Below are 13,941 nucleotides of genomic sequence, written 5' to 3' on the forward strand. Positions count from 1 at the left end.
TCGCCCACACATCATGCAAAGGGCTTCTCCCTTGTGTGCGTGTGACTTGTGGCTAAAAGCGTGCCCACACTCCCTGCATACATAAAGCTTCTCACCTGAGTGTGTACTCTGGTGGTTGTAGAGGGGTGACTTATCTATAAAGCCTTGCCCACAACTCCCCACATATATAAGGCTTTTCCCCCGTGTGTCCTGTGATGTCTGTTGAGATGTGACTTCCTGCTAAAGCTTCGCCCACACTTTCTGCACACAGGAGATATCCCCGCTCGTGACAGCCTGTGTCTGAAGAGGTCTGACTTCTGGCTAAAACCTAGTCCACACCTCTAAACCTGACTGCTCCAAATCCTGAGAGTTCTACCCTCTCAGGAATGTTGTCTGCTTCCCCAGAGCTTACCTTCTGGGCTGGACTGAGCTGTACCTTCAACACTTTGTTGCCTCCCTGAGAGCTTACTGGTGGTCCCTGGGGTGGGCAAGAGAAAACCACTTAAGTCCCCTTCTCATTTGTACTCCAAAACAAAGGTGTAGAGACTCTCATTCCTTGATCTTCTGCTTTGGCCCCCCAGTGGTTTTTATCAGAATGTTGTTGCTGCCACTGCTGGTGGTCATCTGGGCAAGGATCCCCTGGTTGGAGTTGATTTCCTGCACATGAACCTGGAATAAGATGACTGCAGGGGCTTCCCTGGTGGCGCAGTGGTTGAGAATCTGCCTGCTAATGCAGGGGACACGGGTTCGAGCCCTGGTCTGGGAAGATCCCACATGCCGTGGAGCAACTAGGCCCGTGAGCCACAACTACTGAGCCTGCGCGTCTGGAGCCTGTGCTCCGCAACAAGAGAGGCCACGATAGTGAGAGGCCCGCGCACTGCGATGAAGAGTGGCCCCCGCTTGCCACAACTAGAGAAAGCCCTCGCACAGAAACGAAGACCCAACATAGCAATCAATCACTCAATCAATAAAATAAATAAATCTTTAAAAAAAAAAAGATGACTGCAGAGTTCATGGTGGCTGAGAAACTGCTGACCGCCAAAGGCCAGAGGGCAGAGGGCAGAGGGGCCAGGGATGGACTTCTGGCTTTGAATCTGCTGAAGAAAGAAAGTTTTCAGTCAAAGTAGTCAGAGGAAGGGCTGGCTGGGCTTTTCTTCCTTGTCTTATAGTAAGATCTAGCCCATTAATCATTCACAGCTGTTAATGTCTGTCTCTCCAAGACATGCTTCACCAGACCTGTATTTCCATTCAACTTCTTTTGACTTTTTATTTGGAAATAATTTCAAATGCAACAGAAAAGTTGCAAGAATAAGAACAATACAAAGAACAGCTGTATATCCTTTACCCTAATAACCTACTGCTAACATTTGTATTTTATAATATGTATATGTGTGTATACGTATATGTATATATATATTTTTTCTTTGAATCATTTGAGAGTAAACTGCATACATCAATGCCCTTTACCCCTAAATACTTCAGTGTGTGTCTCATAAAAGTAGGGATATTCACTTTCATAACCACAATACAGTTATCAACTCTGGTAAATTTTTTTTTAAAATAAATTTATTTATTTATTTATTTATTTTTGGCTGCCTTGGGTCTTCGTTGCTGCTCACAGGCTTTCTCTAGTTGTGGTGGGTGGGGGCTACTCTTCATTGTGGTGCACGGGCTTCTCATTGTAGTGGCTTCTCTTGTTGTGCAGCACGGGCTCTAGGCACACAGGCTTCAGTAGTTGTGGCACATGGGCTCAGTAGTTGTGGCTTGTGGGCTCTAGAGCACAGGCTCAGTAGTTGTGGTGCACGGGCTTAGTTGCTCTGCGGCATGTGGGATCTTCCCAGACCAGGGATCGAACCTGTGTCCCCTGCATTGGCAGGTGGATTCTTAACCACTGTGCCATCAGGGAAGTCCTCAGCATTGACTTTTAAAGGGAGAGATGATGAGATCTGCTGAAGGGCTGCAGTCACGGGGTGGGAGAGAAAGAGGACTTGAGGATGACTCCATGGTCTGAGAAACTGACTAAGCTAAACTGCTGTTACCTTGATGGGATAGTCTATGGAAGAGGCAGGTGGGGGGTGGCAGTCATATCAGGAGCTTAGTTCTGGGCATGTGGAGACACTTATGGGACATCCAACAGATGTCAAGCAAGTAGTCTGATATATATGAATGTAGATTTCAGGGAAGGAGTCCAAGCTTGGGAGGATGACATAGACGGATTGACAAAGGTCTAGGACCCCTCATGCTCCTCTGTAGGCAAAGGTTTTCTGCAGTAGGGGCAGAATTTGCAAGTTGGTTCAACATCTTTGCCACAGTCTGGACAGGAGATCATGCTTTATGGGGTCACGGTCTGGCCCTCAGACTCACTGGGCTGGAAACTCCATCTTAACTGTGTCCTTCTCAGGTGCCCCACAGAAACTTCCGCTTGAACTCTGGTAAATTTAACATTTACATAATACTTTAACTATCATATATATTCCAATTTTGTCAATTGATCCAATAATGTCCTTTATAGCATTTTCCCTACAGTACAGGATTTAGTCTACAATCAGATATTACAATTAGTTTTCATGTTTCTTTAGTTTCCTTTAGTGTCTCTTTCATGAGACTGGCATTTTTGAAGAATAGAGTTCTTTTTTTAGGGAACATTCCTCATGTTCTAGAATATGTATAGAATGTTGCTGACATTTTCCTATGATTAGATTCAGATTATGTACTGTAGTCAATTTTTACATTTTACATCTTTTACTTGAATCAAAAAAAAAAAAAAAACCCACAGCAGAACCTATTATTCTACATATTATTCCAATAAATAATCTTCCAAGTAAGCATCAGAGGCATCTTCAACTTTGTATCTGCACTTACACTAAAATTATCTTCTAAGCCATAACCAGTTACACTGACACACACAGCTACAACCATTTATTTCCAACAAGAGAGAACAATCCTATGACCTACATGGGAACGTACTTTGTGACTTTTCCTATGAGAAGAAAGAGTGGATTGACGTAGGAGTCACTCAGTCTGGATGTCTCCAATGCAGAAGGCAGCAGAGAATAGTTTAGCAGGGTTAAGTAACTTGTTCACAGTCACAAAGAAAGAACAAAACAGGGTTTGGGATGTGCTCTTAAACACTATACAAACCACAGATAACTCTGAACTAATCAGCATACAAAGGTTTATTTTCTACTAAATCTGTCCTTAAAGGAAAAAAAAAAAAGCTTCTAAGCAAATAATGAGACTCTTGCTGCTTTGACTAGGTCTCTGGAGAAAAGAAGCCAGTGAGAATTAAACCCCCTGACATAGAACAATCTGTTTGGGGAAAAACTAACCAAATTTGGCCTATAGACTAAATCTTGGGACAGGAGGTATTCTGGGCTTTGACCATGGTCTAGGGCTACAAAGCCATCCAGATATCCTGATCAGGAGATTCCCAGACACCCAGTCCAACTGCACTGACTCTCTCAGGACAGAATGAGGGGTGGCTAAGCCATGCTGCTCCAGAGGATCTACTGAGCCCAGTCCTGCCAGGACCCTCATCCATCCAAAGGAAGTATTCCCTAGAGCCATGAAAGTTCTGCCCTGGGATCAAGAATAGAAGAATGGGATGGGAGCAGGTCACTAAAGCCCCTTCCAATCTCTTCCTTCTTTATTCTACATTCCTAATAAATAGAACTCTTTACTTTATTTTTTAAAAACCCGAAAAACCCCGTAATGTTCAGAGTAAAAACCAAGCCCTGAGAGCGGCCCACTAGGTTCCACGTTCTTTCATAACCTATCGGCTTTCTGACTCCATCTATAATCCACCCTTCATTCCCTCCAATCTGAGCCACACTGAACTCCCTCCTGATGCCTTGCACTGGCTGGTTCCTATGTCTGGAACATGCTTCTCCCAGATATACTACTGGTATATTCCAAGAACCCAGAAGTGGACCTAACATATAATAGTTAATAAATACTTTTGCATGAATAAGTGATAGGAACAGAGTTAATTAAGAAAGAACTTAAAAGGTTAGGCAGAAGACAGACACGTTCTCAATAATGTCAGAATCAAAGGCTCCTTTTCATAGTCTACGTCTTGCAACATCTCATTTACTGTCTTGTAATGAGATTCATATTTAATAAAATGTCCCCATACACAGTTTTTAAAAATAATGTAATGCCCTAACCAAAATATAAAAGAGAAATAAAAGAAAGTAATTTACAATAAAATTTATGTATTTCAATATGAATTTCACAGGACTACATTAGGAGACATAATGAAGCAATGAGATGCTTACAGCTACAGGCAGATCACTGTGGACATGACAGTTACAAATGCAGACAGACATGGATATGCCTTACTGATGACATGTGTATATTCTATTGGTGACAGACATAGGTGTGCTGTATGGGTGGTAACTCAAACACTACAACCAGCAATGCCATTGGTGATGCGATGTTTTCATTTTTTTTTTTCCAGTCGTGCTGCGCAGCTTGCAGGATCTTAGTTCCCTGACCAGGGATTGAACACGGGCCACGGCAGTAAAAGCGCCGAGCCCTAACCAATGGACCACCAGGGAATTCCCATGTTCTTCATGCTGATGAACATTTCTGGTTTTTTTTTTCTGCAAATGGCATTTTATCTATCTATCTATCTATCTATCTATCTATCTATCTATCTATCTATCTATGGCTGCGTTGGGTCTTCACTGCTCCGCGCGGGCTTTCTCTACTTGTGGTGAGCGGGCTCTAGGCATGTGGGCACCAGTAGTTGTGGCATGCGGGCTCAGTAGTTGTGGCTCGTGGGCTCTAGAGCGCAGGCTTAGTAGTTGTGGCATATGGGCTTAGTTGCTCCGCAGCACGTGGGATCTTCCCAGAACAGGGATTGAACCTGTGTCCCCTGCATTGGCAGGCGGATTCTTAAGCACTGCGCCACCAGGGAAGTCCCTGGTGGACACTTCTTGATAAAGTTCAAAACTATTCTCCCTTGATTTATAATCTACTATGTAAAAACTACTTTAGAATATTATCTAAAATAGATTTATATTCTAGATTCAGAGCATTACAAACAGATCCACGGTCTTGAGAGAAAAACCAGAAGAGGGAGGAAGAACTGATACAGATTTAAGGGACATTTAAAAAAAAATGGAATGTGTGGATCTTGTCTGGATCTTGATTCAAATTCTCAAAAAGACTTTTTTGAGATGATCAGGTAAACTTGAACAAAGACCAAGAGTTGGATGATACTGAAGCCCTACTGATAATGTGGTTACATATTAAAAAAAAAAGTCCTTATTTATTAGTTACATTGTGATATATTTAGGAGTGGTATGTCACATTATTTGGGATTTGTTTTAAGTAATTCACCAATAAAAGAAAAAAAGATATACAGAGAAAAGGAAGGATGAATCAAGTACAGCAAAACAGTTTAAAGTCTGAAATGGACCCAACAGGATCCAAAGTTTCCATGTAAAGATTAATTTACTTTGAGATAATTTTAATATAGTTCTCAGAATCAATGAAATGCATGAGCACAGAGACATAGAAGAAGACCACCAGACGAAACAAGGTAAAAACAAGACCAAATCAGTTTGGCCAGCTGAAAGCAAATTTAAATGGGTGAATCTTCACTGAGACAGATGGAGAAACTAGGTCAGAAGCCAAATGGAGTGAAATGGGGCCAATTCAAACCGAGGAAAGCAGTTCATAACAGATCCAAGCAGACAAAAATAAATCAGAACTACTTAATTCATAGCTATGCCAAATAGAGAAAAATCTTGAAAAAGCTTCTGACATAAATTTATGTGCAACTCTGAAAACAGGACTCTTAAGAATGCAGGAATATCCAGAATAATTTTGTATTTACCATCCTAGACAAATAATCAGTTTCAGGTTTCAAATAAATGAAGAAAAATATGATTTTGATATCAAATAACCTATAAAACACAAAACGGACAGATTTAATTACACTATAAGCTTTTTTAACTTCTAGGACACAGAGAGGCCTCTCTTATTACCTTCCTCTCCTCCTTGCTCTCTGTGCTCCGATCACGCCGGCCTCCTTCCTTTCCTATCTCGGGGTCTCAGCACTGGTTGTTCCCTGGCACAGAAGAGTCTCCCACTACATCCACATATCTAACTTTCTTACCTCCTTCAAGCCTTTGCTCACACCCATCTCCTCACAGATGCCTACCCTGATCACCCACCCCTGCCTCTACACCCCAGCACCCTGGATCCCCCTAATTCTGCTCTACTTATATTTGTATATATTATACATATTTTAAAGCTATGTAGAGCTTATTATCCTCTAACATACATAATTTACTTATATATGCTATTTATTGTATATGTCAGTGTCACTATACTAGAATGACCAAAAAATGCTTTATAGTTTTATTCAGAGATGTGTTCTAAGAGCTTAGAACATTGGCTGGCTATATGGTCAATAAATATATGAATGGAAAAATTAAGGAAGAGAACATATCCTCACCCAACAAGACTAGACTCCTGAAATTCTCCAGCATCACTTCTTTGTATAGGTTCCTCTGCTCAAGGCTCAGTCTCTTCCACTCTGCCTCAGTGAAAATCACAACCACATCCTCGAATTTCACTGGTCCCTAAATCAACCAACAAATTCATACTCATCAAGTCACCATCAATTTTCACATGGAGAATGGAACTGGCTGTCCTGAAGAATCTTGCTACATAAGTAACGGATCTGAGGGTTTGCAGGGTTGGGCATTACTCGACACTTGGCTTGGTGTTATAACATGCAGAAAGCAGGACTAATCTATAAGACACACTCCTTGCCCTAAAACACTTACATTTTAATTGGGAAAATTATTTTTGAATCAATGAGAAAACATTAAAGCAGAGTTCAGGAGTATGAATGTGACAACTTATAATGGATGAAATTCGAATGGAGGGTGGAAGACAAGCTGTAGAAGTAAAAAAAGGCAGCACAGAAGCAGGGCTTATACTGGGCATTAAGAAACGATGAAGATTAGAGAAAAAATAAGAGGCAACTCGGACTATAGAGAAAAATGTGAGTGCCTCATGCCAGGTCTAGAATGAGTATTTGTTAACACTGATTAAAATATATTTCTCTGAACAAAAGGAGATAGTGCTGAGGCACGCCAAGCTTTATCAAAGGATTCAAACTGTATTCCTTCAGCCTGCTGGTTAATTGCCAAATTATCAGCCGTTCTGAAGGCTTGCACCTAAGAGCATTCATCAGGAGTGGACAGTTGCTGCCTGAACCAGTCATGCGTGTGGGTTCTGAGAGGTGCCTCTATGTGTGGGGCCTGGGTGAGATGCAGAGCGCAGGCAAGGAGGCAAGGTGGGGCACTGTAGTGAACCAGCCTGGTCAAGACCTACTATGGGACTTCCCTGGTGGCGCAGTGGTTAAGAATCCACCTGCCAATGCAGGGGACATGGGTTTGAGCCCTGGTCCGGAAAGATCCCACATGCCGTGGAGCAACTAAGCCCGTGCGCCACAACGACTGAGCCTGTGCTCTAGAGCCGGCGAGCCACAACTACTGAGCCTGCATGCTGCAACTACTGAAGCCCTCGCGCCTAGAGCCCGTGCTCCGCAACAAGAGAAGCTCACGCACCGCAACAAAGAGTAGCCCCTGCTCGCCGCAGCTAGAGAAAGCCCACGGGCAGCAACGAAGACCCAACGCAGCCAAAAATAAATAAATAAATAAATTTATTAAAAAAAAAAAAGACAACTATGTACTGAACATCTGGCCAGCTTAATAAAGGTCACTGGGTGCATGCGTGCGCACGCACACACACACACACACACACACACTCACACACAGATTTCTCTGCTTGAGAAAAGGGATTTATAAGATCCCTATCACTGTATGTATTTTGACATTGCCTTTTGTAAAGCCCTCCAACCTCTCACTCAATGTGTAGGGCAATATTTGAATATATAAAATGGTTGGCAGCGAGGATGGCAAGTAGTGGTTCCTGAGAATGGCATTTCCAGATAAATGAAGTTTAACCTTAATCTATGGAAAAATTTTTAAGGAACATATTTACATTTTATGAAATTACATTGCAAGATCATCACTGTAAGAATGATATTACAGTCTTTATTTCAGAGAAAGAACACTGAGGCCCAGAGAACTTTCCCAAATGACAAGAAAACAACCTGACTGGAAAACAGTCCTTCACGGTTCCAGAGCCCTTATTCTCTTCACTGCAAGCTGTTTTTTCTTCCGTCATGCACCAGTTTTCTCTCACCTCTTTATTTCTTCCAAGTCTCAGCAACCTTGCTTCAACTTTCTGCATACTAGAACCATACCACATGCTTTCTCATCAGGTCTCTTCTTATTAGAATAGGTATATTCAGGGACATTTTCTCTCATTAGTTATGCCTAAAAGGTGGTGTTGCCCTCAAGTCTCATGGTAGTCACCAAATTACTTACTTCTATTGAATTCAAGCAATATTTAATCCGTTACCACCTGCTGCAACCTCTGGGTTGTCTGTGTCACTACTGCCTTGCCCTAGATTTTTAATTACTAAGCTCCTTCAGTCTGTGGAATTGAGGGACATGTGTACATCATTCTCAGCTGTCTTTGATCACCCTGAATGCCTATTTTCTGACTTGCTTCCTCCTACTCTCAGGTCTATTTCAGTCTTCTATCTAGCCCACCTTCTAAGTGGTTTTTCACACCCTAGGAGTTGGTGATGTATACTCCAGGTTCTACAGCTAAACTAATTAAGCTTCTGTCACATCAAAGACCACAGCTGGGGGGCTGAGGTGGTGAACTGAGCCACAAGGTTACCAAGCCAGAGCTTCTAGGCAGTCTTGCTTCAGAGCTAGATTCTAAAATAGATTTAAAATCCAATACACAGAAGTGGCAAAAGGAGTAAAGAATAATAATGATGCTGAATTGAGAGTGGGAAACTAGGTATAAATACAGAAATCACTGGGTGTGTGGGTTTGGGGAGGGCTGTCAAATACACACCCTGACAGCCCAGGCAGTCAGGCTTTGTATAGTGTAGGAGGGAAGACATATGTCTAGACAACAAGCTGGGACCCACAATTAGGCAGCCAAGACCTATGGGGGGAATGGCGTGGGGGCCCTCTCAGGCTTTCCATGACCAGCTTCTTCTGGCATATTCTGGTCCTCATATTCTTTTTTTTTTTTTTAACATCTTTATTGGAGTATAATTGCTTTACAATGGTGTGTTAGTTTCTGCTTTATAACAAAGTGAATCAGTTATACATATACATATGTCCCCATATCTCTTCCCTCTTGCATCTCCCTCCCTCCCACCCTCCCTATCCCACCCCTCTAGGTGGTCACAAAGCACCGAGCTGATCTCCCTGTGCCTGTGCTATGCGGCTGCTTCCCACTAGCTATCTATTTTACATTTGGTAGTGTATATATGTCCATGCCCACTCTCTCACCCTGTCACATCTTACCCCTCCCCCTCCCCATATCCTCAAGTCCATTCTCTAGTAGGTCTGTGTCTTTATTCCCGTCTTGCCACTAGGTTCTTCATGACCTTTTTTTTTTTTTCCCTTAGATTCCATATATATGTGTTAGCATACTGTATTTGTTTTTCTCTTTCTGACTTACTTCACTCTGTATGACAGACTCTAACTCCATCCACATCACTACAAATACCTCATTTCGTTTCTTTTTATGGCTGAGCAATATTCCATTGTATATATGTGCCACATCTTCTTTATCCATTCATCCGATGATGGCCGGTCCTCATATTCTTAATAATCTTTCCCCTATTCTTCTTACATCAGGTCTCACACTTTCTCTTGCTCACACCTTTTGTCTTTTATGTTCCAGCAACTTCTCCATTTCTTTCTTGCTTTCTCTTCCCCCTCTACTTCCCTCACTTAAGCATAAGACTGGCTCAGCTAGAAGGAAAGCCAGGATTTTTGCACAATGGATGTGTTAAGAATCCAACCTGTAGAACCAAATGCCACAAATCCAAATCCCAGCTCCATTACTTTATAAAATATGTAACCTTGGGTAACTTACATAACCTCTCTGTGTCTTAGTTTCTACATCTATAAAATGGGTTTGATAATGACATCTACTTTCAGGATTGTGCTTAGATTAATGCCTGACATGAAGTAAATATTTATTATTGCTATTTATTATAATTAAGCAATATAATGTTTTATATTTAAGTGAGAACTGACTTTAAAGATAAATAATTTTTAGTTCTCAAAAAGTAATCAAACACTCCAGCCAAGGCAATAAGGCAAGAAAAGGAAATAAGAGCACAGACATTTGGTAAGGAAGAAACAGAACTGTCCCTATTTGCAGATAACATGGTTGTCTTTGTAGAAAATCCAAAATAATCTACAAAATAGATCACAGAATTAATAAATGAGTCCATGAGGGCCACAAGATACAAGATGAACACACGAAAGTCAATCACATTCCTATATACTAGCAATGATCACATGGAAACAAATTAAAAACATAATGCCATTTGCAATCACTTCAAAAAAATGAGATAGCTAAAACATAAATCTAACAAAATTTGTACAGAGTCTTTATGGTGATGAAAGAAAGCAAAGATCTAACTAAATGGGGAGACACACCATGTTCATGGTTTGCAAGACTTGACACAGTGAAGATGTCAATTCTCCCCAAAATGATCTATAGATTTAAAACAATTCCTATCAAAATCCCAAGAAGATTTTTTGTAGATACAGACAAGCTTATTCTACAGTTTATATGATAAGGCAAAGGAAGCAGAAGAACAAAGTGAGAGAGTCACTATACCTGATATTAAAATTATTACTTACTATTTGGTCACTACAATAACCAAAACAGCATAATATTGGTGGAAGAATAGACACAAATCAATGAAAGAGTACTGAGAACCCAGAAAGAAGCCAACATGAATACATCAAATTGATTTTTGATAAAGGTGCAAAAGCAATTCAATAGAGGAAGAAGAGTCTTTTCAACAAATTGTGCTGGAACAACTGGACATCCATGGGTAAAAAAATTAACATCAACCTAAAACCTCATACTTTATACAAAAAATTATTCAAAATGGATATTAGATTTAAATGTAAAACTATAAAACTTTTAGAAGAAAATATAAGAGAATACCTTCAAGACCTAGGGCCAGGCAGAGTTCTTAGTCATGACACCAAAACCATGATCCATAAAGAAAAAATAAATAAACTGGACTTCATCAAAATTAAAACTTTTGTACCACAAAAGACTTCCACTCCTCTTCCAGAAAACAGAAGCAGGGGGAACCCTTCCTAACTCATCTATGAGGCCAGCATTACCCTAATACCAGAAAAGACATTAGAATACCTCAAACCAGACAAAGACATTAAAAAGGAAAACCACAGATCAGTATATCTCATGAACACAGACACAAAAACCCCCAACAAAATACAAGCAAATCAAACCCAAAAATGTATAAGAAGAACTATACACCACAACCAGGGGAGACTTATTATAGGTTTGCAAAGCTGGTTCAACACTTCAAAAGCAATCAATGTAATCCACCTTAAAAACAGGCTAAAGAAGCAAAATCAGGGACTTACCTGGCGGTCCAGCGGTTAAGACTCTACGCTTCCACTGCAGGAGGCACGGGGTCCAGCGGTTAAGACTCTATGCTTCCACTGCAGGAGGCACGGGTTCGATCCCTGGTCAAGGAACTAAGATCCCACATGCTGTGCAGTGCAGCCAAAGGAAAAAAAAAACAGGAGGGTTTGGCTGGTGAAGCAAGGATTTTTTTAGAGGGGTGAAACTATTCTGTATAATACTGTAATGGTGGATACGTGGCACTACGCACTTATCAAAACCCCAGAACCTTACAGCACAAAGTATAAACCTTAGTGTGTGTAAATTTTAAAAATTCATTTAGGAGGTCAGGGAATCCCAGGATGGAATGCAGAATGTGAAAAAAATGTATTACAAATATATGAAATAACCTCCCTAAAGGTGGTGGAGAAAAAAGGAGCTAATCTAAGTAGCTTACTTTGGAAACGAGTGGAGTCTGTAGACAAAAGGGACTATATATAAATAATTACTATATGCTAATTGATAAAGTTGTTTTCCACAGGGGCACAGGTAAACAATTCTGAAGTCACTACACTTATAAACTAGAATTGAAAAATTAAGTGAATGGATGGTGAATAGTGGAAGTCAGGTTTCTCACTGTTGGTGGGAGGTTATAAATAAGCAAGGTGAGGAGGCTAGAATGATCCATGTGGTAATGGATTTGAGTTGGAGGCATCAGAACAAACTCACGTTTAGCTTAATATAATTACATAAAGAAATATTTATAAATGAGTATATACAGAGATTAGTATACACAATCACATTTCTTTGCTCTGTCAGCTGAGAGGGCCTGGAAGCAATGACACTCCAGTAGTAAAGGGCACACCTAGCATACAGATCTTGGTTTCTAATATCATTCTCCAATGAAAGGAGCAACGGCTGATCTGAGGACTGGAGCAGGACATAAACAAAATGAGCCTGGAGCATACTGTAGAGCCAGAAAGTAAGGAAGTACTTAAAAAAGGCAAAAAACCACAATAATGCGAGTATGTCAAAGGGACACAAGAACCAACTAAAGAGCTCCTGAAACAATATGAGCAACAAAATAAATAAAGTGATACTAGGTTATAACCCAAAGTATAAAATACATATCCATGACTCATACTGATATAAATAAATGATCAAATAAATAAATGGAGGAGACTAGACAAGTTTCCCATGCAGAACAATTCCAAACAATTTATGTAGTTACTCGACCCTCAAAGAGGTGGAGTGTAACTACCCACGCTTCAAGTGGGCTCTGCATAGTGACTTCTTTCCAGAGTATAAGGTACGGGGAAGGCAGGGTAGTAACTTTACAGTGTAGAAACCTGACAACCCTCCTTCTGCCAAATGATCAAGGTTAACATTAACGGTGGTAAGTAATGCTTATACTATCTACCATTGGCATGATGTGATAAGAATAGTATTTCACCTCTGTGGTGTTCCTCCCAGAAAACCGTATCTCAGCCTAATCAGAAAAAACGTCAATATCTCAAGTCTCACCCATACCTGATTTCAATGATAAATAGATGAGAATTTGGACTTGGAATATGCTGGAATGGGTTAAAACTTTTGGGGCTGTTGGCTTGGGGTAAATGTATTCTGCATACTAGAAGGATGTGAATGGGGGGGGCGAGGATGGAATGTTATGGACTGAACTGCATCCCCCCAAAATTCATAGGTTGAAGTCTAACCCTCAATGTGACTCCATTTGAAGACAGGGCCTTTTGGGAGATAATTAAAGTTAAATTAGGTCATAAAGTTATGGTGTCCTTATAAACAGAGGAAGAGACGCCAGGAATGTGCATTTGAACAGAGGAAAGGCCATGTGAGGACACACAGTGAGAAGGCAGCCGTCTACAAGCCAGGAAGAAAGTTCTCACTAGAAGCCAACCCTGCTGGCACCTTAATCTTGGACTTCCAGCCTCCAAAACTATGAGAAAATAAATGTCTGTTGTTTAAGTCACCCAATCTGTGATATTCAGGTATGACAGCTGAAGAATACTAAAACAGTATCTCTTACTCAAAGTGATGCCTAAAAAAAAATGAGGATTTGTACCCACTTTCTCTGGTTACAGGAACCCTGGATGTTTATTTTTGTAATAAAAAATAATGTCCCAAATGTAAAAAAAAAAAAAAAAAAAAAATTGGACAAATCCCAATTAAGGGACAATCTACAAAATACCTGCCCAAAACACCTCCTTGGAGACATGACAACCAATGTAGTATGATAGCCTGAATGGGATATTGGAACAGAAAGAGGACATTAGGTAAAAACTAAGGAAATCTGAATAAAGTATGGACTTTAGTTAATAATAACATAAAAACTGGTTTATTAATTGTGACAAGAATACCATACTAATGTAAGATGTTAATAACAGGGAAAACTAGATGTGGGATATATGGGAATTCTTTTTATAT

The 13,941-nt window shown here is 40.5% G+C and overlaps 1 protein-coding gene across 1 annotated transcript; it reads right to left on the bottom strand.

The window, feature by feature from the left end:
• Positions 1-220: 220 nt before the first annotated feature.
• On the bottom strand, positions 221-8,193 carry ZNF589 (zinc finger protein 589). Its single transcript, XM_028163181.2, is given in 5 exon segments — positions 221-657; positions 983-1,035; positions 1,037-1,073; positions 6,449-6,575; positions 8,125-8,193. Coding segments are annotated over 5 exon segments (462 nt in total). The 3' UTR covers positions 221-481.
• Between the last annotated feature and the right edge of the window lie 5,748 nt (positions 8,194-13,941).

Source organism: Balaenoptera acutorostrata, chromosome 10 (assembly GCF_949987535.1).
Source record: "Balaenoptera acutorostrata chromosome 10, mBalAcu1.1, whole genome shotgun sequence".
Classification (NCBI taxonomy): Eukaryota; Metazoa; Chordata; class Mammalia; order Artiodactyla; family Balaenopteridae; genus Balaenoptera; species Balaenoptera acutorostrata.